Source organism: Semicossyphus pulcher, unplaced genomic scaffold (genome assembly GCF_022749685.1).
Source record: "Semicossyphus pulcher isolate SPU_LCO1_2020_fin unplaced genomic scaffold, fSemPul1.0.p SCAF_10, whole genome shotgun sequence".
NCBI lineage: Eukaryota > Metazoa > Chordata > Actinopteri > Labriformes > Labridae > Semicossyphus > Semicossyphus pulcher.
In genome coordinates, this window is record NW_027211604.1 from 13,563,335 (window position 1) to 13,591,272 (window position 27,938).

The window sequence follows — 27,938 nt, forward strand, 5'->3', positions numbered from 1 at the left end:
GAGAGGATATGGTCAAAGTTTGGCGCGACTTTATTGATAAACAAGCGCACAACAGCACGAAGACTTGTCCGTTTGTAAAAGCAACGGCCGAGGTCTTCAGGGTAACAGTGTAACCATAGCAACAGTCGTGTGTGGATGCTTCGAGAAAACAAAGCTAGTTGATGTAGCTAGCTGTTTATATTCAATGGCCTATCAGTTAAAGGTTAATTCCTCACTTGTGACTGATATGGTTACACTTAACTGTGCAGTGAAACGACAAGCACAAGACGGTCAATACTCTGTTCAGACTGGGCTCATACTTTGTTTACAACCAGAGACATTTTTAGCTACAGCTTCAATGAGGATTCATGAGCCCATGTACTTCTTCTTGCGAAATTTGAAGTGAGGTTACATTAACCCACGCAATATCACTGCCCTCTAGTGGTAGATGGTGGTAACACAGTGTTGAATACAACTGTGAAAGAATTAAGTCATTAACTCTGGCCAAATAGGGTCTAACTCAGAGTGTATTTGATTTGTGAAGATTGTTTGAGTGATAATTTTCAGCAAAATGTCTGCAGATTGTCCTGATTTGTTTTCCATGTCTGATGAATGCAGTCAGTACCTATTCACACATGAAGTATTTCCCCTCTCAGTATTGTTGGCTGTTTGTGTTAAAGGCTTTGCAGCAGCATAGTCGGACGCTTTATGTTTGATATTTTTCATACTTTATTAGACATTGTTTGATATATTTAGAAGTGTAACCGTTCTATTGTTCTCATTCTGTCTTTGCTCTTGTTTGTTTTGTTTGTAGTGTCTTGTAAGACAATGTGGGCTGGGAATTTTTTTGTGCATGACATGATGAAATAAACCAAATAACTAACTATAATGTGGTAATGGGCAGGACAGCTGAATTACCGTAATTTAACCTATGACTTCTTGTTGAAACGTTTTTATCTACCAGGCTTTTGGAAACTAAAATATTAAACACAAAATATGAATAAAACACAGGAGAATACAGTAGCATCAGTATTATAATATTTAATGTGATAATTATGTTTAAAGAGGTTTGCCTACCAAAAGACAATGGGACAGAAAGATTAACACACACACATTTAACATATGTATACGGTTTACCATATCTGATGGATATAGTATTTAGGTTGTATACTGATATAATGCAAAGTTAAAGGGAAGGGATTTCTATGGGATTTTGGGGAGGCCTGAAAGACTATAAACATTAAGAGCACATTTATTAAAGTAGAATAAACTGTGGAAACAAATGTCTCCGTTAACATTTGGATGATCAAATATCTGTAAAACCGATGATAGAAGTTCAGAATGGGTCATTCCTGTGTATGATGTGCAATCAAAGAACACAAACATCAACACTGAGGTAAACGTACATTTATTTTTGCATACATACAACATAAACTGTTTCATACATAAATGTGCAATCAGCTGTGCACTTAAAATATGGAACGTTGGATATTAACATGAATCGCAGCTTCATGTTTTCTCTTTAATACATACAATATGTTCAACAACACAGACTCTTATTTACTATGGATTATAGCCATAAAAAGGGACACTGACCTCACGAAAGGAGCAATTTGTTTCCTATAAAATTTGAACATGACACAAAGCGCTGGCTAGTCACCTACTGTTAATGCAGAACCAGTATCTACTGCACACATTTGGATAACACAATAAATGCATTTAACAGATGACATCGACATGTAAGCAGAGGCAACCTGATACACTTGCTTACATAGATAGCTACTGCTTTCGGTGCAGTGAATGAATATTACTTATTATGTATATTACAGGGTGTTTTAACAAAGCGCAAAAGCGTTATTTAGATATTTTTTGGGGTCAGATGTTTTATCCTCTGACAAAATCCCTTTAAGACATTTCAGCAGATCACATGATTTCTTCAGAACATCTGATTGGCTGACAGCTTGCACGAGTCGTGTTAGTAAAGATTGTACTCTCAATGATTCTTTCGCGAAACTATTGCTCGTCAGCATTGATCCAACAGCAGCGTAAGAGTGAAAGTGAAATACTGACACATCACCTCTGACGACACCACGCACACACACACACACCTCATGGATGGCGATGAAATCAGCAAGGATCAGTAACTATTACTCTCAGCTGGAGAAAGCAGACATGGGGTAGATATCACAGGTGGATCTGGAGATGCTGAGAAGCGTTTGACACCCAACATTTAAAATCACACTAATGTCTGGAATGTGGGTCGAACTGCGCCTGGGAAGGAAACAACAAACACTCGACTGGAAATGTGGATCTGCTGATGCATTTGGTTCGAGCATTGAGTAGCTGTAGTCTGTGGTGAATACTCTTATTAGTGCTGCTACAGGGGGACTCTCACTCAGGTGATGGGTGCAGTGGAGAAAAACGTCCTCTCTTGTATTGTTTACTCCCAATCCACAGCCATTTGCACAGTTGAAATACACAGATACAGTCATGAGCGAGTGAATACAGTGGCTTAAGTTAGAACCTGTTTGTGCGTACTTCAAAGAAAAGACCTCCTCAGCGGGAAAAACTCTGGTATTTCACTCTTAACTCTGTACACACGCTCACATCCAAACACAAACACCACTACAGACGATATGCACCTCAAACACGACACATTACTTCTCACCACAGTATCAACAATAGATTATTTAGAGTGAATGTTGTTGGAAATTAAAAGCATGACTTTTGCCTGAACAAAAGTTTAAGTAAAAAATAAAAGTGCCCTTTCCTCTTTATAATGCGAGGCAAGTCTTCGCTGCCATGACTACTGACCCCTTTGTACTTGGAATAACAGAAGTATACACACGCGCACACACACAGGAGCCGCCACATTCTCTGAAGTTACAACATTAGTATGGTTAAATGCTTTGGATGAATCAAGGATGAAAACAATACAGAGGTGGAGAGGTCAATGAAATCTGCTGGCTCTCATATCTGTCGCCCTGCCATCAACAAAATACAACCAAGAGAACATCTCAGTGCACTGTGCAAACCACTGGAACAGTCATCACAACCCCACACACACACACGCACATTTAGCGAGTAGCTTTCATACTGAAAACACACATTTATACATAATCACTATGTATAAGTTTTGATATAGAGCTACAAAATATATGCAGCTATGTGTAACAGCCCCGAATAAAGACGTATAACTGATAACAAGATGCGTAAGTATAGAGAGGATGAGCTGATATTACAGAGCATCAGACCTGCAGCAGTGAACAGTTCGACTGGCTATGACACGGTCTGGTGCGGTTCTTGTTCACACTGTGTCAGTAAGAAAAAAAAAAAAGAAGCCAGTGCAACATAAAGTACATTCATGATAAAAGCAAGCGCACAATATGCCTGTTAAATTTGCACCCCTTGGCAGAAGGGAACAGAAACGTAGATATCATTCCCTTCAATGTAAAACCTGCAGTGCTTCGACAACTACATGTAAACTGACCAAAACGAGAATTTACCTTCTGCTCTGACAATTCGCCCTCATCAACAGTTCAGTCAAAAAACGATGGATATGAACCGCAGCGTGTCAGCCGACGCAGCGAACGCGAAGCTAACACCGAAAGCTGCACGGCCACGCTGACGTGTCTTGATATTGCACAGGTGGTTGCACAACATGATTTGTGCGTATACATGTACTTTATATAACTCTATATATATGCTGTGGACGCGCAGGCACACATTTGCTGCCATAAATAAAAATAAAAATCAGATGGATTCATATTAAAATAAATGCTAATATCAGGGCACAAGCAAACATCTGTGTGGTAAAGTTAGAACACGTTTTGGATCATAAACTTCTCATGTTACCGCTCGGCATATAAATCCTTTGCTGTGATTCAGAAGGGGGTCGGTCTATACCTCTTAAATACTGTCTCTTTTGTACATACACACAAACATATACACATTTATCATAGATCTATACATATCTGGATATGCCCTTTTATATACTAAGAGTGATCCTATCTCTCTGTGGACTCCCTGGGGAAGAAGCTGTCGTCACCGGGTCCCTCTGGGAGCTTTGGGTTAGTGGTCGCAGTTCTAGTTGGGATGGGAGGAGGGAGGGTGGGGAATACTGAAGGGGCCGGGGATAACCAGTCGGGCTCCGAGTCAAACACATAGCAGGGAAGCTGAGGCAGAGTCTGAGACGTTGGAAGAGATCTGGAGGGTAAAATCGGCGCCTGGGGTGTTTTTGTTGTAGGTGGGAAATCCAAATCATCATCAAAAGTGACCCACTGCTTGGTCGGGTTCCCTGCCTGGGGAGGCGGCTGGCGGCGAGGTGCGAGGGCCGGCGGGAGGGAGGAGGGCGGCGCCATGGGTAAGGTGGGTACAGGAGACGGGTCAGGAATGAGTGGGTGCAGCAGAGGAGCAGGTGTCGGATTGAGAGTGGATGATGGCCCAAACAGGGACATGGTCCTATGGAGCTGGGAGTTGGGTGCAGTGGCGGGAGCTGCTGTTGGAGCAGAGGTGGGGATGAGTGGCTGAGTGAAAGCAGACACGGTCCTCTGAAGGTTTAGCGTCGGGGCCGGACGTTGTACGCTGAAGTCTGGCGTGAGCGAGCGCTGCTGCTGATGCTGCTGCGCCAGAGGGCCCGTGAAGGGGTTGGTACTGCTGGGTCTCGCGGGAAGCGGGTCAGTCGGGAAGGGGCAAGGAGAGGCTCGCAGCGTCTCCTGCGAGCGGCTGCGAGACGGAATCGGCGGGGGCGGGAGAAGGGAGGAGGCGAACGGTGAGGGGGTGGAGAGTGAGGAGGAGGAGGACGAATCGAGTGCCTGCAGGTCTGACAGAGCGGACGACTGGAGGGAGAAGGACGTAGGGAGAGTGTTTGAGGACAAATTGGACGCAGGAACGGAGGGGGGAGCGCGCAGGGAGGAGCCTCTGGTCAGGGACTGGGTGGTGTGCCAGGAGGATGAGGTGGAGGAGGAGAGGAAGTCAGGTGCAAGTGTGTCAAAGGGGTCGGCCTGCCATTGTGCTTCTCTTTGGATTCCGTTCAGTCCATTGGTCTGAGGAGGAACAGAGAAAAGACAATGACATTCAAGTTCATATGTACCATGCACTAAAATCACTGGATGTGTTTAACTAACTCAATAATCTAGTTTGTTTTTAAGTTTAAAGATACTCTTTGGAGCTCTCTTGTTGCAAACAGTTACATAATTAGCAATTAGCATTAGCATTCCCTGCTTTTATACTATTTACTATATTAAGTAAATCACTACCACTTGTTTTCATTTAGTGGAATATAGGGAATCATACAATCCCCCTTTGAACATAAATGCTAGTATATTTTACCTTCACAATTGGGTGATACAGCATGTAACTGATCTATTTCTCTAACTAGTTCATCTCCTGCTTTATGTTTAATGTCTTACATGCGCTACACATTTGCGTGGCCCTCTACAAAAGCAAAAAACTCCACAGGGTACCTTTAATCTAGCCCCCTTAAAAAACATTGAAAACATGTATTGGGTTTAATCTACTACAATGAATACTGCTTGAACTGAAGTATGTATCATACAATGAGTAACTCTAATACAAAAAACAAAATGCTAATTAAACATAATGTAAAATCAAATCATGGGGTCATTGCATATGTGTTCACTCTCAACACCTGAATCACAGTGAGCAGATATGAAAGGACGAGTGAAGGTGGAAACAACAAACACCACATTTTGGTCTTCTTGTTTATGTCACTTATGGTTTGATATGTTGACTGACAAAAAATAAATTAAAAAATGCTCCTTTTAAGAGCCTGAAACAATACATGGCATTGTAGTGGACTGAAAACATCCAGGGTAAATATAACTATAAGGAGGAGAGGAAAAGGAAAATTACTAAATGACAGAGGAGGGAGTTACTGGGTGTGATGTATGAGAGGTAATAACATCAGAGCAGAGGTGCTATGAAGGATGAGACAAAGAGGTGGTTTAATATAAAGTACCTGTCACCCTGAGGGCTTCTCCGGCTTGTGAGAGAGAGACAAATGTATCAGAGAGACAAAAGCAGGAAGAATGACAAAGACAACTGAGCTCATCAGAAGTGAGACAAAGCAGCAGAGAGAGTCGCAAAAGTCGCGTCCTACGTTTGTCATAATTTAGCGTAACATATCCGTCTTATGAGCAGAACTGGAGGAATAATCTGTGATACATTATTTAACTACATGCAGCAGAAACATCGCATTGTACGGAGCAGAGGATTATGTTAGTGTTCTTTGTTCAGCTGCTGAATTCCAAAAATTTAATGAAAAGGAAATTGGCACCAACCTGCGCAGCTGGGGCGGCCTCAGACTTGGCAGCATCGGGCGGCAGTGCGTGAGAGGAGCGGGAGCGTGGTGGGGGTTTAGGAGAGGAGAGACCCTGTGGAGGGCCGGCAGCGGCGGCAGCTACAGCTGCGCCTTGCTGCGGCTGGAGTGGAGCTGGAAGTGAGGGCTGCATCGGTGCTGGGAGTTGGGAAACAGGTGCAGCGGGTTTAGGCTGCATGGGTGGCTGCATTGGTGATGGAACCTGGGGTCTCGCAGCAGGGGGCTCTATTGGAGGCGGTCCTGAATGAGGAAGCAATACATAGAAGAGGCTTAAATCCACTGTATCACATTTATTACATCTAGGGAGAATGATCTGGTTTGTTTCCCTCTGTGAAAACATATTTCCTCACCCAGAGGCAGGTCAGTCGGTTTGGCCTGTCCACTGGGCACAGGTCTTGGGGCTCCAGGGTGGGTGTCTGGGATGGGCCGGGGCGCCCCGGGATGCACCTCTGGGATGGGTCTGGGCGCTCCAGGGTGAGAAAGAGGTGGTGGGCGAGACTGAGGGGGCATACTGATCACCCCAGCTCGAGGAGGGATATTCTAGATTACAAAAAGAAAATAAGGAGAGGGTGAGATTAACAGATCAGGTAACAATCAGTAAAAGAAATATGAATAATCAGAGCTATAAACTCACCGGCCTGGGGACACCTCCAGGTCCAGGAGCTCCCACTGCGGCCTGGCCTCGACCTGAGGGAGTGAAGACAGACGACCCAGCTGCATCAGCAACCAAATTTATTACACTAGTTGCTATTTAGGGAGGCTACCCAAGGGGATATGTAATGCACTGTACTAAATCAAACCCACCTCAACCTGTGACAGAACAATTTCCCAGTGGCTACATTCATCATTTACAATGACTCAGTCATTCCTGAGCTGCAGGAGGTCTGCAGGAGAGGCCTAGCATTGTCCTGTGAGCCAAATGCTCACCACACAGCTTGTAAGCACACACCTCTTCTTTCACTATTCTCTGGCTGAAGCCCTGTCAGGGCCTGCGAACACGTTCCCACGACACTTAGATGTCTGCTTCTGTGTATTACTTCACTGTACAGTCAACAAACGTAAGTCAACCCGGCCAACCAAACACACGCTAACTGTACTGTGACAGAGGGAATCAGCTAGCCGCACACCCATCATACAAATGGGTCAGGCAAAGAAAGGCAAAGTTGCCGATATGCTAAGCAACCAAGCCCTATCCGACACCCTGGGACAGGCTTCATTTGTGCCACATTAAACACAGGATTTAAGTAGAAAGTTCACTCCAAGAACCTTCAAGGCAACTTCACAAGATGAGCTTTTATTGGGAAAATACAAACCTACATAAATGACTAACAATCCCTTGTTTTCACCGCTACATTAATGCTTAGTGAGGCTACGTTATGCTTTGCGGCACTCACCTGCAGCAGCATCTGGCCGAGGAAGAGCGGGGCTTTTTGGTCCTTTGCAGCACAAAGGAAACCAAACCACAACACTGTTATACACAGGAAGCAGGTGTTCCCCGATGACGACACTTTACATGAAGCGCTAGGAGGAGCGTATGGTGGTAATAATGCAGCAGAGCAGTGAAGCCTGAGATGCTGTGAGTCTGATATCTACCTGCCAGATGAGGATTTCAACACTAATCATAGTGGATTAGTGCTGCAGAGCTGAGTGAAACACCATTTCAAGTCTGGTTTAAAGGGTTTGTTCTCTATATTATCTCCCATTTATTAAAAGACTCACCAAATCAGTACTTCATGAATGTGCCAGCATTTTAGTCGGATGTTCCTCTGCAGTGTGTGGACTGAATGACTCCTGGCCTTGCCGTGTTTTCATGCAAATCCTCTCACTTGCAAACATTATATTGATATTTACTTTAAGACCCCTGGAGACTTCACACTTCCTTACACTTGATGATAAAATGTGGCACAGTAATTATTAGAATACATATGGTCCCTCCTGATTTTTGCATTCCCAGCTTATTTTACATAAATAAGCTACAACAGGCTACTAAACACATCTCTCCAATCCACATTTACATGTCTAAGATGGCCCACATTGATGCAGAGTTGGTCAACAGTGACCCCATCAATGTCAACGAAAGCATCAATAACATTGATGGCTGGGTTTAAGGCTACAGGGATCATCGGATGACAGTAAAAGACAAACCGCCAGTTACCTTCACTGCCTCTCCTACCGAGCAGTGGGCTGGGACATTTGACACAGTCTTAAAGAGGGGAAGGAAAGAGTATTTTCAAAATAAAACTGAGCAGGGAACATAAACAACAGATTATAGATGAAGAGTTTTAGCAGCAGGGTTTGTTGCACAATTGGAGAAAAATAACTTTACAATATGATCAACTAGCTACCAAATTAATAAAGCCTAAATTAAATATATACAAACACTTGCAAAAATGTCTAGGACAGTTATTAGGTTTTTGAGCTGGAATGACTATTGGAACAGATGAAAGCTAATTGAATCAGCACTAATGCTATGGGATTCTCTGCGTGTGTAGCGTCAGATGGGAAAAAGCAGCTGCTACTTTAAATGCAATGTAAGCACATAAAAAACACAGCAGTAACTTTACCTGCAGAGCCCCTTCTAAGTGTCAGGGGGCTCATGCCTCCTTCAGAAATGAGGCAAAGCAGTGGGATAAAGGTGAAAAGTTAACACCTGCCAAAAGTATCTCAGACTGCTTAACAGTGTTGCATCCACACAGAAGTTATTTCCTTTTATTTCTGATCAACCAGCTACCAAATTAATAAAGCCTAAATTAAATACATACAAACATTTGCAAAAATGTCTAGGACAGTTATTAACACTTAACGACAGAGGGGGAAACATGTAAATACTACTTCAAGAAGACAAGCCACATTTTCTCCATAAATAGTTAAATCCACCAATATCACATACTACAGGGAGTAATCTCTATTTACAGATTCTACATAGAAATGTAGAATCTGTAGGCAGTGACGTGGATTTTAGGGACGGCAAGTGTTCTGGTTTCTGTCTGTAGTACGCTTGTAGTCCGAGTAATATTGACCAATCACGTATCAGCAGGCTGCGGCGTATGCAAGAAAAACACTCCATGTGGAGAGCAAAAGCAGGCGGAACGTAATGCGCCACGATGACATCCCGGCTCCCATCAGTGTCATCTGATGACGAATTAGCTTCTTATTAATCTCTATAAACACACGTCTGCATGCTAACTGCTAACAATCCGTTCTAGATCTTAAATTCAACTTGAGATGAATTCCCTTGTTGCTGTGTTGCAAAAGATGTTCAGTGTTTAGATTTCCCGACTTCCTTGAATGCATCAGAAATGATCGATCCGACCTCCGGTCAACAAACGAGCATTTTTGTTTGTTTTTTTTTAGATTTTTTGGGGGGGTTTTTATGCCTTTATTTTAGAGAGAGGACGGTGAATAGTGGCGGAAATGGGGGAAGAGAGAGTGGGGATGACACGCAGCAAAGGGCCGAGTTGAACCCGGGCCCACCGCATCGAGGACTTAGCCTCTGTGTATGGTCGCCTATTGAACCGCTGAGCTAAACCGGCAACTAACAAATGAGCATTTTAAAAGTAGTTCTCTTCTCCCCTTGAGGTCAGACCTGACAAAGCTTCATTTTTACGTTTTACAAATCTGCATCACAATGATGTAATTTCTGCAAACTTAAGACCCATTAATTAAAGTAAATCACAAGAAAAATAGTGTCTTTTTCTATAAACAATACAGCATGTGGAAAAAGAAGTCTTGACTGGCGGTCGTTTATTGCTAACCGCTTGGTACACAGCCGGCATGTTCACCGCTGTCTCCAGAGGCTATATTGTCGTCAGATTATAGCTGATGGGATCCGAGATTGTACAGAGAGTGATTAAATGACGCCCAAGAAGCACTGCGTTCTGACGTGTCATGAACACAAACTAAATCTAGGGGATGTTAATCTAAAATGAAGCATGACTCAGCAGGCATTTACTCCTTTCAGAAACCTCTCTCCAAACACAAAGGCTGCAGGTCTCAAATAATGATCAGGCACTAACTGTGACTCTTTTCATAATTAGACATATTTGGTTTTTGCCACTGACTGAGCTGGAATGACTATTGGAACAGATGAAAGCTAACTGAATCAGCACTAATGCTATGGGATTCTCTGCGTGTGTAGCGTCAGATGGGAAAAAGCAGCTGCTACTTTAAATGCAATGTAAGCACATAAAAACACAGAAGTAACTTTACCTGCAGAGCCCCTTCTAACTGTCAGGGGGCTCATGCCTCCTTCAGAAATGAGGCAAAGCAGTGGGATAAAGGTGAAAAGTTAACACCTGCCAAAAGTATCTCAGACTGTATCCTGCTTAACAGTGTTGCATCCACACAGAAGCTCTTACTGTCAGGCTTTATTTCTTTGAATTAAAGGTTTTTTTATTAGCGCTTTACGAGAAGGTTGAAGATGATGCTTTACCTGATGGAGGTGGTGGGCGTTGAGGGGGCGCTGGTCTGGCAGGTGGGGCGTTGGGACGAGGAGGAGGCGGGCGTTTGGGCTCCATGATTTGAGATGTGGGGGCACCAGGTTGGAAGTCAACAGGAGGCCCTGTAAGGAAATCAATGCACATTTATACACAAAAGGGAAAAGGAAAATTCGTAACTAAGCAGTTTTTTTAAAACTAGCGCAGTCACCAAATACAGAAAAATACTTCTCTGGAGAAGAGCCTAATGTCTTAAATGTAAAACACAAACATACACTAGGTTCTTTTCTTTGACAAACCACACTGGTCAAACACATATCAGGCTCTGTGCCCTGTTCCTAATATTTTAAAGGAGCAATTCTTCCCTGGAAAAAGCCACTGTCATGGCGCCGTAGCTGTGGAGACAGTTGTACAAACAGCTCGTGGTTTCGCCCATTCTACATTCCTACAACACCCAGCGTGCATTGCGCCCCTCCCTCTACCGTTTTTGCTGCAGGTGATGGTTCCGAAATACGACAAGAATATACCGGTGGATTGTTTAAAAAATCTTCAGGTCTGCAGTCTACATTTCAAACCTGACGATTTTGAACGAGACATGACGGCCGTCCTACTTTGAGGAAGTGTAGTTTAGCAAGCTCCCTGGCCTCCGCCAGATGACATGTTTTACGTAGTCTGGCGGAGGTTTTCCAGGGCCCATTGGAGAAGCGGAAAGCTCCTTATAATAGCACGATAGGACTGAGGTTGAAAATCAGAGAACTGGCCCTTTAACAGACAAGCATCACCTAAGACTGTGCTATCCTATAATTTGCAGCGATTTAATCCTGACCAAAGAAAAGATTCAGCTAACACAGCACACATTTTAATACAGCACTCTAAAACATGTTTCATAAAGAAACAAGTAGTTTACTGTTAGACACGACACAAGCCCTCTAACACCAAACATCAGTCAATCATCACACATTACTTTTTACCTGGAATTTCCCTCCTCTGTGTTGATGGACTTAAATCGGCTTCCATGCATCACAAACAGAACAAAATTACAGTTTACATTGGCAGGCGGACAAGAGCCCGAGCAGGCGATTGGTCGGTGCTTTTAATAACCCGACTCAAGTTGTGCGTCATGCTGAACATGCTGTGTTTACCTTGTGATGGTCGGCAGGGTTGTGCGGAACGACTGGGCCTGCTGGGAGCTGCGGGCTCTCCGTGGGTGGGGGAGGGACAGGGACTGCCGCGGGGGGATGGGAGAGGGGAAGATCCAGGGCCAGAGCCTGCTCCGGGCTGCAGGTGTTGGGGAAGTATCTCCTCCACCTCATCGTCCACATCACCTGGAACGGGACACAAGGAGGTCAGGGATGAACATAAAGATTCAACTTTTAGAGGATCAAGATTTTCTTGGCCGTCACTCCTTACCTTCCATATCATAATCATCGTCGCCCATGTCTGTGTCCTCAGCGAGCAGGGTGGAGCTGGCAGAGGTGGGGATGCTTCCACAGATTCTCTCCACGCTCATCTCCTCCTCCAGACTTTTGATCCAACCTGGACTCTTCAGACGGATGTCAATCATTTTGCCAAGGACCTACAGTGTGACAAAAGAGAAGCAGACTTGGTTATCAGGTATAAAATTAAAGAATAAGTGTGACAGACTTGGGAGCGTTTTTACAGCTAAGAAGTAGCTTAAATAATCAGTGATGACTTACAGTGGAAGCACTGAGAGACAGAGCAGCAAGAGCAGAGTAACCCTCCAGGAAAGTCACCCACATCTTCTCCTCAACAAACCTGCATAAACAAGAACATTGTTAATAAAATCTAATCGTCTGAAGGTGAAACATGTCTGTCTGATGTAGCAACAGGCTCACCTGATGAGGATAACCTCTCCAAATTGAGCAAACTTGTCCAGCAGCTCGTCTATGAGGGGATCGTCAAAGTAGTCATCAGGGCCTGAAGAGCAAAGTGACACCAGGATGGTGCCGTCAGGAGGTCCCTGCAGGGCGATGACATCTTTGTAGACCTGGTGCCGAGCCTCCGGGTCCACCTCCAGGATGTCCACGTCTATAATCGAAACCACGGGCCTACAGGAGGACAGGATATGATTGATTAAAGGGAAATGCCATACATTTGTGCTACATAAAACACAGATGGAAATGCAATCGTACACATATGCTCTTACCTGTGGTCTGAGGTCTTCAGCTCAGCCCTGCCATAGTACTTCAAAGTCCCAGAGTTCCAGGGGTGTTCTGGATCGTCCTCTTTCTCCCCAGATGTGGAAGCTGCCCCGACAACATTCATCTCCTCCGCTGCAAAACATTCACAAATGCACATATGTACTTTGGCTAGCAAGATAAAGTTTCCTGCCTAAAACAAGCTTCTGCCAGTGTTTTAGTGAAGATGTCTGAGATTATTTAGGCTGGTTCCCATCTTACCCGTTTTGTCAAAGTTCCACTTCCTCCTCTTCCAGAGTATGCGGTCAGTCCAGGCTGGCGTGCGACATTTCTCACTGGTGTCATAATCCTCTGAGAAGAGGTCATACTTGTAGGTGGGGGCAAAATCTAACTTCCCCTCGATGAAACCACGGAAAACCTGTAAGATATCTCTGCATTAGTACGGGCCAAGCTTAATGTTACCACTGGTTTCTCTGTTGAGAGTGAAAGATATCAGTGCTTTAAACATGCACGTGGGCTGTAGGTCATACCAAACCAGCATTCTTCTGGTCAAACAACTGGTCCCCTGCTGTCAAGGCATCCCAGTTCTGCTGTTTGATCAGCTCTTTTACTTCGTCGTTGGGCAGGCTGATTCGATAGTTAAAGTCTCCACACCAGAAAACGTAGTCATGGGAGTACAGCAGACGACCCTGCAAGGACAAGACAGATGTGTTTATTGTTTCGGTTATGCAAGAAAATGTGTTTTGAACTTCACTTGTTAAAGTCAGGGCTTGTTACCATGGGGAAGGTGAGTCTGCGTGTGATCTCATTGTAGTCATCGTTCCTCTCCTTGACCTGTGATTGGCCAGCAGCAAAGTGGGAGCACACGAAGCAGATGCTGGTGGTGTGGAACAGCATGCGGATGGCAACGCCTCCTTTATTGCCCGTAGCCCCGCCCATTCCAGTTTTCACAGTATCAACAGCTACATCCCTGGAAAACATATTAAAAAGCAAGATTAGGTTTGTCACCATAGTATGTGATGTAATGTTTAATTAGATGAGTTACAAATGAAATCCTACCTGATGAAGGGTGCGTGCTGCGGGCGAATGAACACAAAGAGGCACACACCCACCAGCTGCTCTGAAGCAAGCAGCACGTACTTGTGATCCCGTGATATGTTTTTTTGCAGCTCGGCTGCCCAAAGTTTCTGGTTTGTAGTGCTGAGACAAGAACAAAAAGATGAGTCAAGACAAATAAAAAAGAAAAAATGAGTCATCTTAAGACGATAAACAGATGTATTCGCATGTTAGAAATTCATATGAACCTTGTCGGATCAGGCCTCAGAAGACAGTTCCTGATCTTAATGATCGTATCTCAAAATCTTTCTTGTGGGTAATAAATATATGTCAGTTATCTCAAGTGGAAACCGTGCACACATACCTGGCACTGACAATGTTTCCAGCATTCAGTTCAACCATTTCCTCGAAACCGATGGCGAAGACATCTATAGGGTTGGCTTTGGTGTCTGTGAAGAGAAAAAATGCCGTCCATCCATCCATTATCTGTACCGATTATCCTGTTCAGGGTCATGGGGATGCTGGAGCCTATCTCAGCTGTCATTGGATGAAAGACGGGGTTCACTCTGGACTGATCGCCAGTCAATCACAGGGCTGACACACAGAGACCTTTCACCCTCCACTTACTTACAACTGTGGGCAATTTAGAGTCACCAATGAACCTAACGAGCATGTCTTTGGACTGTGGGAGGAAGCCGGAGTACCCGGAGGGAACTCGCACATGCACGGGGAGAACATGCAAACTCGACAGCGACAGCGCTAACCACTATAGCAGCCTATACTGATTAATTTCTAAACTACATTAAGCAGCTGCTGGTTCCTGCTACATAAGTAGTGAACAGACATGAGGCTGGATTCAAACTTCTTATCTGATCTCAGGAAATAAACATATTTACATAAGATGTGTGTTCCTTCAGCCTAACAAATAAGAGCAGATAACTAAAACACAATATCCATAGATAACATTTACAGCCAGTGAGCTCAGATAAACATCAGCATACCCTGGAACTCAGGATGCCCTGCTTTCTTTGGAGCATCCAACAGCCAGTCGTTGAGGGTCTGATTGCGGAAAGCGATGCTGCGAAACTGTTTCCCCCCGTTGACATTCCAGGTGCCGACACAAACCCGGATTTGCTTGGGCTTTGTGTATTTTTCGTAGTTCTGACACATTCCCAGCAATACTCTCGGGGAGGCTGTGGAGGTGAGGAGAGAGGGATTAGAGTGTAAAAAGGCTTTTCTGCAGGAAGGGTGGCAAACAAACAACGGGAAAACGATGCGAAAACATTCAAATACAACAGATGAAGACCATAACACTGTTCTGAACATGAGGACACAAACCAGAACTGTTGCTAAAATACAGACAACATTCAAATAATCAACCTTGGTAATGGTTCATTTGTGTCTTTAAATCCTGTGATGTCAAATTTCATTGCAAAATTCTGCATCCTCTTGCTTTAAATCACAGTTGCAAAAGCCTGAAGATGTGCAACAGGCAGATGGTGAAACCACGACCAGCATTGGATTATAAATGAATGAATGATCACGAGCAGCAAACACAAATGAAAGGACAACAGTGTGATTAAAAGATCCATCCACTGGGGGCAGTCTGTCAGTTACTATACCTGATTGTAAGACCGGCTCAGTGACTATGATTGTGCACAAGAGCAGCAGGGAGAGAAGGGAGAGAAGGGCGGGTTAACCAGTGCTTTCACAGATAACACCAGCAGAGCAGTAGGTCAGCATTAATCTAACTGGGACAGCGAGCGGACACAGGGAGATTACACTTCCCACTTGACACCGAGCAGAGGGCACACCCTGCTATTGTGCAGATTAGCTTTGTGCTAACAGGGCGACAACAAATGCTGGTCAAAAAATTCCTCACAGCAGAAGCAGGAAGTAAATGACATTCTTTATATTACTATTTCAAAATATGACAAGGAACATGGAGCAAAAAACTGTCTTAATAAGGAAGGTTTAGTCATGGTGTGATCTCTTGACTCATTGAAAATAATCCAACCCATGCTGTGGAGAATTACCGTAAAGACTGGAAGTGGTGAGCAAGGCCCGAGCTTTGTCCGCCAGGTCGCTGTTGAGCGTGGAGCCCAGCCTCAGGATGTCTATCGCCTCCTGCTTGGAGCTGTCGAAGAAGTTGTTCTGGATGGTCCTTGTCACAGAGCGAGCTCCGTCTTTAAGCTTCCCGGCCTACAAACAGACACACACACACAAAAATAATTGAAAACAATTAGATAAAACCATCTTATTTATTAGATATACTTTGATGTGGGATGATTCTTTATTTCCCAATCCAACCATGGAAGAGAGGAAAGGGAGGAGCACATCAGAGAGATCCAAGTAATACAGATTGTTGAACGGACCAGGAAGGATCAAAACTGCTTCACAAGGTGCAACATTTCTCTGATGGATGTGCAACATAATTTAATTTAACACAAACATTTAGGTTGATTCCTCCAGGTTCATCCAATCAAGCAGATATTTTCGGATAATCTAGGCGACCATTGGAAATGATAGTAGGTAGATATCTGAGGGGCTTTTGAGAGTTGCCAATTCAAGACAAAACGTATCACCAAGATACCTCAAGGGGAATAAAAATCAAGGTCCCACCCATCCCATCATCATCGTCCTCATCTAACCCACAGACACTGAAATCAATAATGCACCAGAAGGACCCACTGCGTCAAACACAACATCGACTGGCTCGTTCACTTACCACACAGGTAGAGGGGTCCAGAGGACGGCAGAGAGAGATAGCACACAAGAGTTAAGAAACAGCAGCACACAACTCTACACTCAGAGGGGATCAACGCTATCACTGCATGCACAAATTATTGCATTATTATCTTTGAAAATAATGAGTTAAATGGGGGGTATTATGCTAATTTCAAACTTCATATTTCACTCTGGGATACCTGTGGAGTAGCTTAGCATAATTTACAGTTTAAAAATTCATAATTTTTCTAACACTGGTGCTCTGTGCAGGCCCTCATACAGCCTCTGCCTGAAACGACTCAGTCAGCTCTGTCCCTTTAAGAAACCCCGCCCCTACAAGCCCACTTTCTTCTGATTGGCCAGCTCTCCAAAGCCTGCGTGTAGAAAAACTGTGTGAAACCTGGCGTTCACAGCAGCCTGCAGACTAAGCCGAGAAGCCTGGGGATTACTCCAACATACTTTTACCTACAGATCTGAAACTTCGCCCACGTTTAGTCTGGACATCCAACATTGTAACGTTATATATATTTCTTAAAATGTAAAAAAGCATAATACCCCCTCTTTAAATAGAGCCTTTGGCCTTTACTGTACAGTGTTAGCATTTTTGCCATTTCTGTTTATTACTGTTATTGTTTTCCCTTCTGTGACTTTATACATTAGAGGCAATACTAGTGGGTGAGTCTGAACCTCTTCCTCGTTTACTGTGCAAACATACTGTAAACATAGTTAATTAAAAAACGCAATGTGCAAAAAAATTAAACTAGAATATCTAATTATTTCCAGACATCACTCCTTTGCTTAAGCTCCATATTTTCTTTATATATTAAATAGTCTTTATTAGCAATGACTACTTATCAGGATTGTCACTTCCGGAGTTGCTAACTTAATGTCTGCCCTTTATGACTTTTTAGATTAATATTACATTTTGCTAATTAAGAACACAAATAGAGATTAAAGTTTGCTGAATTGCTGCAATTAACTTTTAATGTCCCTAGCCAGTATTGACCATTTTTAAGGAAGTGTCTGCGTTGTTAACAGGCTGTGCTACCATACGTAACTCTTAGAATAATATCAGATGATAAAATTAATTAAATTACACATTATGATATTAATCCTGCATCAAATGCAAACAGCTGCAACCTGCTTGGCAACAAAAGTTTGCCGCCCCAGTGGCTGAACTAATTTAGTTTGTTTGTTTTGTGTGCTCATATTGTGTACCTTGGCTTTGCCATCCAGGGCGCCGGTGCCAGCGTAGATCTTGCTGACTGAGTCTCCGTTTGCAGACCACATGGTCCTAAAAACCTCCTGGAACCTGGCCACCAGCTGGGGTTTCTCCGTCAGACCCATTTCCTCCAGCTGTTTTGGCAGCATCTGGTGGAGAGGGACAAAGGGGGGTCAGATTAAAAGCATAATCCCTTAAAAACAATCGACAGCAGAAATGCAATTTTATCACAGCACACTGTTCCAGACTCCTACCTCAAGGGCAAAAAAGGCCTGGACACTGTTGGTTCTGTCCAAACAGTCCAGACAGTTGGTCCTAATGGTCCCACCCTGAGTCCTAAAAATGACACATTGTTATGTAAGGAGTCGATATAAATAACATTTATCACTACTTTACACGTTTCTGTTTCTGTCCCACCTTGTGATGCCCATCTCTCCCGAGTAGTAGAAGAAGCCGCACTCTTCTATGAACTTGCTGAGGTAGGGTTTGAGGACGCTGTGGAGTTTGTCTGCCTTTCCTCCCTTCACATTTTGGTGGTAGTCAAAGTTCACCATTTTCACTGATGATGCGTGCTCTGAGGCCTTCAGGTGACTCTGGAAATGACAGTTCAATGCACATGAAGAGTGTGTTGTCGGTACCTATGACTCAACATTGGTTTGTATTCATTCATTGCAAAAACAAATGCCTGATTTATGAGGAAATCTTTGATTGTGATCTGTGAAAATGCCGGTCATGTCTTGTTGGCAGCTGAAAATATCATCTTACTTACTTCATCGTTAATAAAAAAGACTGACAATCAAGGTGTTACCAATAAAGTTTTACAACAGATTAAAACACATTTCAAAGTTTGGTAATTGGTATGATAAAGAATCACTTACAGCCAGTGTTATTTGTTGGAAGCAGTACATGACAGAGAATGGTCCCTCACCTGAAATGCTTTGCTGAGCATGTGCTCCCCTTCCTTACTTCCAAGCAGGTTGATGATCACCTGTTTACCATACAACCTCCGCAGTGCAGTGAAGTGTCTGGAGAACACATAAGCACACATAACAGGCATTATGAAACTACCCTCCAAAACAGGCATGTGTCATGTTTTTCTTCAAACTGCTGGAAGGAATAAAGACTTTTACTTTTAGATCAACAGTAAAAAATAACATCCAATAAATTTAACAGAAGATGTCTTATTGCTTGATGCATCTTTCTGTAGCTGTGGGAGCGCATTATGTAAATGATCTATGGTGTCCTCACTAAGACAGTTTCTTAGGTGATGAATATGTTTTTATGAGTTGTACAGACTGGACGGAAAAACGAAGGGCCAGTGCCAAGACGAGAAACTCAAATAACCTCAGGCCTCTGCATCAACTTTATTAAAACTGTATAAATGGATAAAACAGCAGCCCCATCCTGCAGAGTGTGTTTATAAAAAGAGGCCTTGCACTATCTAAGGAGTCTCAACAGAGACATATTAAGCTGTCACTGCAGAAAACTGATGAGATATTACAAAGGCTGAGTCGTCTGGGCAGATACTGAGAAAGACCAGTGGTGTTGCCAACTATGAGTGTGAAAAAATCACTTATTCATCAAAAAATACAAATGGTGCACCATCTGACGGGCCTGTCTCAGCTTGTTCAAGATGCTAATAAAGCAATGGAAAACTGGCAATGATTCTGAGCTGTGTCCATCCTCTGAAGCACAAAATGTCTCGTTAAAAACCACTGGTGAAGCTTTCCAGCAACCTGTGCCTTGAACTGATAGAACAGGATGGTAATAATAGTAATCAGGTAACAATAAAACGTTGGTTATGACGGAGCTGTAAAAGGTACTATCAAGGCCAGCCACTGCCACAGTGATTAAGGTGATCGTCCTTCCTCTATACAGGACCTTTGTTCAGGCACAGAGACAATCCATTCTCCTTTAATAAATAGGTGTTGCCCTGTTGCTGATTATGAGTGCAGTGAATGTTTAAAGTGAGAATGATTATATAATAATACATAATGATACATAAGTCATATTTCGGTTAAAGACCGGCAGCTTAAAGTAAAAATCACGAAGATTTTCATTTAAATAAATGTCTGTTAAGTTACTATCTATCGTGGAATGAGGTAACACACTGGCCCACTGGAGCGACTTTCACCCAGCAGTGGTTGGTCTGCTAGAGAGGGTGGGCGGAGCTAAGCGGCTGCTTTTCCGGTCTCTGCAAGTGTTGCGAGTAAACAGTAATCTACTATGACTGAACAAACACAGAAAAGATGGATGACTACAGATACAACTTCAAAAATAAGTGAAAATCCAAAGAAAAAGAAACAAACTCGACGCTCATATGAAGGCAAACAGTCTAAAAAGTAAAGCGACCGTCTGGATATCTGGGAAGTGTGCTCCTGCAATTACCGCTTAATCGCGATAGGTGCCGCCAAAGAGAACGAATCTTTGAGATAATCTTGTTAATGAATGTATTAACTTAAGATGATATAGTGTTACTACAAGAGGAGGGATCGCAGGGTAATCCACGATAACGATAATATCACGATACAGTGATTCTGTGATACTTGATATATTGCGAGACAATCATATAATGATACATCTTCTTCTTCTTCGGTCAATTAATTTCGGCTCATTTTACCCTCATTCATGCCATAAGTGCCACAGCGAGGAGTAGTGACGCTGTGGGTCGTAGTCACAGGGAAATCTGTGTAGAGTATTGCACGAGTCAGGACGATAATATTTGCTGTATCAATATTTTGTCGCACCCCTAGTTACCACAGTACAAACATTGAGCTACTTTACGTTAAGAAACAAGATACATGTTACAGGCTCATATTCGTCACGGCCCACCTGGTCTACACAAGCTGAGGCCAGTAAGAGGAGTAAACAAAGACACCGCAGTGGATCAAGTTTGGAAGGAAAAGATAAAAATGGCTTAAAATGTTGTATAATCTCTGAACCTGAATGCATGAAGATTTTTTTTATTTTGATTAAACATACAAATGTAATTAACACTGTGAAATCATTCCAAATGCTGATGATGTGAACAGCCAAAGAAGGACTTTTGATGTCGGCCATGAAGTAAAAAAACAGGTTATTAAGGTCGACAGCTAATCAAGGGCTGCCAATGTGTCCTTACTGTTCCCTGCAATAAACCGGCCCCTGAGGACACACTTCAATTATCATCTACTCCTTCAAGAGTCTGGAGCGATTTTCTCTGTTGTGGCTCCGGCAGTAACTGCAGAGACATAATAGTATTGTGTCTCCCCTGCTCCTCAGAGGAGAGGCCGGATAAAGCAGCTGGAAACTGCTAAAAACGCATACAAAACCTTTGTGTACACACACTACACGGAACATTTTCATTACCTTTCGAATGCTGGTGCATTGGCCTCAAATCCTCTTGAGAGTTTGACACGATGAGAGCCGACCTGCAGGGCAGAGACAGTAAGAGAAGACAAAAAAAAAGGACACTAGTCATGATGTCCTTCTTTACTTCAAGTCCAGTACTTTAAAAGGAAAGTTGTGCGGACACACATGTTGCAGATGACCAGAAAACCTGGTGGTGGAGAATAAAGTTGGGATCTAAATTTTGGACGTTTACAGTGGCAAAAAAACAGTATGGCATCAGACAACAGGGTCAGCATGGGGAGATTTGTTCATACAGAGACAAAGACACTGAGCAGCAGAGAGATCTTATGTCCAACAACCTTATTTCACCTTTCAGTGCTTATTGGAGTACAAACACTACCTTACAGGGAAGCAAAGGCAGGCATGACCACACATGACTACACCTTGACAGGCTTAGCAGGACACTTGCACAGTCACTGTTGCTTGGAAAACTCACTCACTCAGCACTGCAGGTCCTTACTTGTTCCCTAACCTTCTGCGCCTGTGCTCAAACATTCCCGACTCGTATTCATCATCTCTCGCTTTCCACATCTCATCTCTTCCTGCCTCTCATAGCTTTTCATCTACTTAAAAAGAAGCAAATCAAATGTCATCATCTTTTCAGTCCCTCCTCTTCCTTCTGGTCGCTAATGTCAAAGGTAGCACGAACACATTGTGGGTCTGATCCCATCCATCATTATTACCCCTGTATTTGCTCTGCAGACGTATTAGGGTCTCCTGAGTCAGTGGCATCAGCAGGGCGAGACATTTTGCTCCATGCTGCTGCCATTTTGTCACCCTGTCCTCTTTCTTTCTCTCTTCTATTGTGCAGGTCTCTGCTATGCATATTTAATAACTTCCTGAGATGGTATCTGAAAGGACTCAGGTTACAGCTGTACACCTCAGACAGAAACCCCTTCACATTTTAGTCCCACTCAACAGAGAACACCTAAAGAGTGTTAGCTCAACTAATTTAATACATGTTTAAATCATTATATGATAGATTAGATGGTTGAATGTAGTCATTCAGACGCATTTAAAAGCATTATTTGTGATTTTATGTGACCATAAACACTAAAAACGTATTCCACTTATGGTACATTTCCCCTAAACAACTATAAAAAGTGATAAACTAGGATTCTGTCTATGAGGTTGCCGCCCTTCCACTAACATTTGAATATACTAAACTACAAGCATGCTTCAGAGGCTACTTCATAGCTATTTCTAATGTAAACTAACTGTAGAGAGATAAATAACTCTTCTTCTGCGTAAAACCCAAACTAGCCATCCTGCTCAGGGAATGAAAAAGAGAGTATGGGGAGGAGAAAGTCAGCCTACAAAGCCACAATCGGTAGAGGGGACTAGAAGCTAACACAGTGCTTTAAAAGCAGGAGGACTACAGTTCTGTCTGAAAACAACCCCGAGCCCACCACCCTGTGTTTGGACCAAACCATAGACCTTGTGCATTGAATAGGTGACTAATATGGTCTTGGCTTCCCTTGGCCTTCTATGAGATTTAAAAGCGGGTACTTCCATATTATCGATGAACACCTATTCAGGTGCCTGGAGAATATGAGCAGATTACGCTAAGGGAAGCGGTTAGGGGATGTTTTCAGACCAGGCTCTCACCTGACCAAAGATGTCTGGGAGCTGAGGAAAACAGAAAAACGCCCTTTACCAACCACTGTATCTATTAGTAACCTCCCCCACGTCTGATGTAGTCTGTGCAATGTCAGGACAAGGACGGGAGAATCCCAATCATGTTGTTTAATGGGTGATCCTACTTCCTGCTTTAAATCTCCGAAATAGCATTCCCTGGACAAAAATCCATAATGGGATAGCCTTGGTTTTCCCCCCTCCTGGTCTCTGACATTGTACAGAGGAACCTCTGTCTGCAGAATGAAAGCGCCAGCACCAGAAAGAGCCACAAAAAATGAAAGACTTATACCAGGTGGGGGTTCTCATCCAGACCATTACGGTGCCGATTCTCATTCAGATGCAACAAAACACCTTTAATGGACTTTTTCTGAACACAGCATGGACAAAATGTGTTAAAACTAGAACAATAATATCCAGTGTACTTTGGAGGAGACTTACCATTCCTCCTATTTGTGCCTTAACACTAACGCCAAATATATAAGATGTTTTTAATGAATGTTTTTTCCTGTTTTGCAAAAGCTCCAAGCAGATATCATCAATGTTCACACTTACACGAGACTGGCTAAGACTCATCTACAACTGCAATACTTACAAAATGGTCAGGATGATTTTCATATAATGTGGATATGAATATATGAAAACCTCAAAATCAGTAATCAAGACTGGCTGGAGAGGAAACAGTTGGTTTCAGTTACCTGGATTCCCGGCTGTTCCCAGAAAAGAGGAATGGACCCGCGGATCTGTATGAACGACGAGACTCTGTCATCCAGGAAAATAACCTGCACAAAACAAGACAAGACAAACATGTAGTTGTCAGAACACTTCATCAAAGACACACTGACAGAAAAAGGGACAATGCACAAATAACATTCTGTAAAACAAAAGAAAGATGCATTGGAACGCATTTTAACAAATTGCTATTTTCTGCCCGTAGTCCCTGAGCAGGTAAGTGAAGTAATAAAATAGTAAGAAGAAATAGAGTACAAAATACATCCCTAACCCCTAAACATACTCAATCGACCACACAAACAATTTAAAAAAAAACTATAGGAGGATGTGAATGGATCTCCAAACCATCCCTAGCATAGTGAACTGATGAATTGTTAGTTCCTCTATGAGAGGGAAATTACTTCAGTGTGTCAGCGTAGACAAAACCAGCATTTCTGACTGTGTTGGCTTTGTCAGTACACAAAGGACATGTCAAAGAGAAATATATTATCGAGGAGCAGTGTGTCATTTGTAGAGAGGCTACAATTTTTTTGTGCTTACTGTTTTTTTTTCAGGGCTAAATCATTAATTATCAAAACTGCAGACGCTGGACAAAATAACTAAAACACGTGACAATACAATGTAATATACAGCAGCACATCTTCAGATTCTAATGGTCTATTTCACACTTAGACAGCATCATGAAATGACCTCTACAGTGATTTTTGAGGCAGCAAATATTGGTGTGGTTGTAGTAGTTGTTTTAGTAGTTTGAGTTCTTCTGTCCGACCTCATATTTTCCCAAAAACAGGAACTATAAAAAGGGAAAACGCACACCGAGTCATTTTCCACAATAGAAAGATAAAAAGTGACCTTGCATTTTCAAACATGCATGTGTCTTCTGGCAATGTGTTGACTCAGAAATAAAAGTGAACATATGACTAAAGTTCACTCAAAAAGGAACTACTGCAAAGTGACTGGAAAATCTGTGTGCTTAGATATTATCATTGACATCCTTCTCGTTGAGCTGTGAGGGTTAATATAAAATATGTGTCTTTAATACTGTTGTTTAACATTTTCATTTAACAGTGACAGGCAGCACAAAATCCTGATGCTAAAGTGTTTCACTACAATGGTGCACCGGGTTCGCTCCTGATCAGTCAATAGATAACCCGTGTTTAAACAGACAGCACTTATGGTACATGTACAAAAGGCCAGAACCTCTCTGACTAAATCAATTGGACAAAATAAACACCTTCATCCAAGCTACCCGTCACTGCACTCCTATACTTTCTGTTGCTACATTGTGCAATTTCATCAACCGTCTTGCTGTCCTGTCTTAATACGCAAATGTTTTGACACATCCACCATTGTTATGCTCTGTCTGATACGTTTTGTGATGTAAACGCATCAAAAAGGGGAACTGAAAGCTTCTCAGTGCGTGCTACAATATGTTTGCTGATGCCTGCTGCACTGTGTCCTGTTTGTCCTGTTTGTCCTGTTGGCACCTAAAAGCAACATTGGAATGCATAAAGCATATAGAACTGTCGAAGCGCTGACTCACCTGTTCAGTCTCTACAAAGTTGGCCACCTGGCCATCATCATTGGTTCCTCTGACGTTGAATCGTGTGCCGGCTCGCTCTGAGCTGAGGCGGGAGAAGATGCAGGCTTTGGCCTGCTTGTGCCCGGCATAGATGGTCCTGATCTCCACGCCACCGCACATCAGCCTGAACAGCCAGTCGTCACAGTTCACTCCGTAATGTTTGAGGTGCAGATGCAGAGATTGGTTCCTTTTGGTTGAGAAAGACGGACACAACAGTGAATGCACAAAGAAATTCAGTGCGAACAGTGAATTTTCACACCTTAGTTGCAAATCACACACAGCCCCCATATCACATAATTAGAAGGAACTATTTCATCACAAAGATGAGCAGACTGCAGAGTTCAGATCTACGACTCCAGAGATGTTTTAAGCCTGCATGCTATTTTTTTTATAAACTTGGAACAGTAATCTTTTCACGCTCTTACCAAAAGAAGCGATTATCTGTAGTGTCTTCTAGGATCCTGCGATGTGCATTGAGACTCAAGTCCATGCTGACTCCAGTGGCAGACCAGGCAAAATAGAAGTGTCCTGAGTTCAGGACCTTTCGCACCTCAGAAATGCGCTCCTCATCTCCTGGGTCGTTCTTTAGCGATATGAAGTCTGTCTGTGTGACTCTGAAAACCTCAGAATCCTGCACCTTACCCACAGAGCTGCATCCTGTTACAACCACCAGACTGTGAAGCATGGAGTCACCTGCAGAAGAGAGGTGGAGTATGGTGAAAAACACCAGTATATGGGAATTTGTAAAGAAAAAGTATTGAAGCATGTTGTACGTGGATAGATATTAAGTGTGTAAAAAAAAATATTAAGCATTCATAGAATGGACAAGATAAGGTTAATTTCGAATTGGTGCCACTATCTTAAAGGAAATCACCAGTCAGTCAAATCTCAGACATCTATAACACTGAGCTTAATCTTTTACGGAGCTTTTTCCTTGTTGTGATAACAAGAGCCTTCAAGGTCATGTAGAGGACAGGAGAAAGCAGCTTATGAGTAAGCAGCAACAGGACCACACAAACCAGAGGGCCTTCACAGTCAAACAAGAACCTGAGAGTCATAAACTGGACTGGACCCAGAAAACTTCTGCAACAACAAGCAGCAGATGTTTGGTTAGCTTACCCAGGTTTAGGCGGAGGACGCCCAGGATTCCATACGCATCAACAATCTTGGCGTATGTGTTTTTAATGGCCTCCTTCTCTGCTGCCGCTACAAAAAAACATAACAAAAAACAACACAATGAAAAGAAAATATTGGTTGTACTCGTGGCCGTTGTCTTTTTCATAGTACAGAATCATATCTAGCATGAGATATGCTATGTCTCTAATGGCCTTATCCTTATTCGGGACAAAAGTGTTTTATAATCTCTCAATGCAGTGCAATCAAATGAGAAGCATCCTTACACAGAACGGCAACAGCCCCCGACTCAAACATGAGGCATTCTTCTCTGGTCCTAGTTTCCACAATGACACTGTAGGGGGGTGGATCCAGCTTGTGGTAGATGCGATATCCCTTACTGAAGGCCATTGTTTAGCCAAGATGAAAAAAACCTATGCTATGACCTGTAAAGCAAAGAGAATAGATGACAGAGGATCAGATAGGAGACTTTCCCAATCAGACACAAACATCTGTAATTTTATGGCTCCTTATGCTATGTATGTTTATGAGGAGGAGGTGATGTATGATATACACATACAGCACTTGCTTTTAGGATGTTAGGATCAAATTTGTGGTCATCAAATTTTGTAAAACGTGAAAAGTAGCAAATGTAGATACCTGCAGACGATTCCGAGTGCAGGTAAACTCATATATGGTTTAAAATTTAAGCTATTCATTCAGGAAATCGTTCATATTATTGGGCAATAACGTTATAAATTGCGTGAATCAGACTGATGACAAAACTTCCATTGCGAAATGAGAAGCCTCGCATAACGTTATAAATTACAGACATAGATAAGCACCAGAATAAGAATCTAATCTTATCTTATACTGAATATCGCAGGAGGCTGGAGATTATGAGGAACAGGAGCACTGTGAGCGTTAACGTTAGGCCAGGAGACTCAAACATCATCCCTCCTGACACGGACAGTCACGACTCTACAGAGCAACTGCAGCACGCGAAGCTAGCGCGAGCAGACCAGCGAGCTCTAAAGATATGTTTTGGTAAGTTTAAGATAAGAAAACGAGAGGGATAAAATGTTCAGGCGAGAACAGCTTGCTGCCCTTCACCTAACTAACGCTAGCTGGTAACATTAGCTATGTTAGCTACATTAATCACAGGGATAGCTATGGTTCGCTAGCCAACGGTATTTTGATGGTGGTACTACCTGCACGTCCGGGATGACTAGCTGGCATTTACTTAAACAAAAATCCGAGTGAGTCTGCAACGTTAAATGTATAAAACTGTGCATACATTTAAATTTGGCCCTGGTCTGCTTTTACCTTTAAACTACAGAGATAAATGGCTGTGGAATTCGCCTTACCGTGTCCCCCTGCCGGGTTGTTACTCCGCTGTCACAACAAAATCCTTCCCGGTGTGATGGCGAAATGGTACATTCCGACGCAAAACACGCCTACCTCACGTTACCGTAATACTCTGTGAAATTGTATCGTGCGCTTTTTACAAAGGGAAACTAAAACATGTAGAGAACTTAAAAAATAATATTTCGCAGGCTAAAATCAA

At 42.9% G+C, this 27,938-nt stretch overlaps 1 protein-coding gene across 2 annotated transcripts; it reads right to left on the minus strand.

The window, feature by feature from the left end:
* Positions 1-1,371: 1,371 nt before the first annotated feature.
* Positions 1,372-27,783, minus strand: synj1 (synaptojanin 1). 2 transcript variants are annotated; one of them, XM_069666803.1, is made up of 32 exons: positions 27,739-27,783; positions 26,659-26,817; positions 26,378-26,464; positions 25,684-25,951; positions 25,220-25,445; positions 23,643-23,726; positions 23,237-23,314; positions 21,268-21,329; positions 18,848-18,944; positions 18,337-18,512; positions 18,174-18,255; positions 17,916-18,068; positions 16,007-16,172; positions 15,593-15,616; positions 14,972-15,163; positions 14,335-14,419; positions 13,974-14,114; positions 13,692-13,884; positions 13,445-13,603; positions 13,176-13,332; positions 12,923-13,049; positions 12,612-12,824; positions 12,453-12,531; positions 12,166-12,331; positions 11,898-12,080; positions 10,752-10,880; positions 8,475-8,522; positions 7,714-7,755; positions 6,954-7,006; positions 6,670-6,859; positions 6,282-6,559; positions 1,372-5,024 (listed from the first exon to the last, which is right to left on the minus strand). In XM_069666803.1, exons 2-32 carry the CDS (start codon positions 26,780-26,782, stop codon positions 3,987-3,989), a joined length of 5,100 nt encoding a protein of 1,699 aa, XP_069522904.1. In that variant the 5' UTR covers positions 26,783-26,817; positions 27,739-27,783; the 3' UTR covers positions 1,372-3,986. The 2 variants fall into 2 exon arrangements, with proteins under 2 accessions (XP_069522904.1, XP_069522911.1); XM_069666810.1 differs by lacking the exon at positions 23,237-23,314 and having other exon boundaries at positions 16,007-16,163.
* Positions 27,784-27,938: the final 155 nt, after the last annotated feature.

Coding starts and splice junctions, on each gene's coding strand:
- synj1 (XM_069666803.1), bottom strand. CDS start 26,782: ATGGCCTTCAGTAAGGGATATCGCATCTACCACAAGCTGGATCCACCC. Junction 12,825..12,922: donor CTGAAGACCTCAGACCACAG/GTAAGAGCATAT, acceptor GTCCTCCTGTAG/GCCCGTGGTTTCGATTATAG. Junction 12,081..12,165: donor CGATGATTATGATATGGAAG/GTAAGGAGTGAC, acceptor GTCCCGTTCCAG/GTGATGTGGACGATGAGGTG.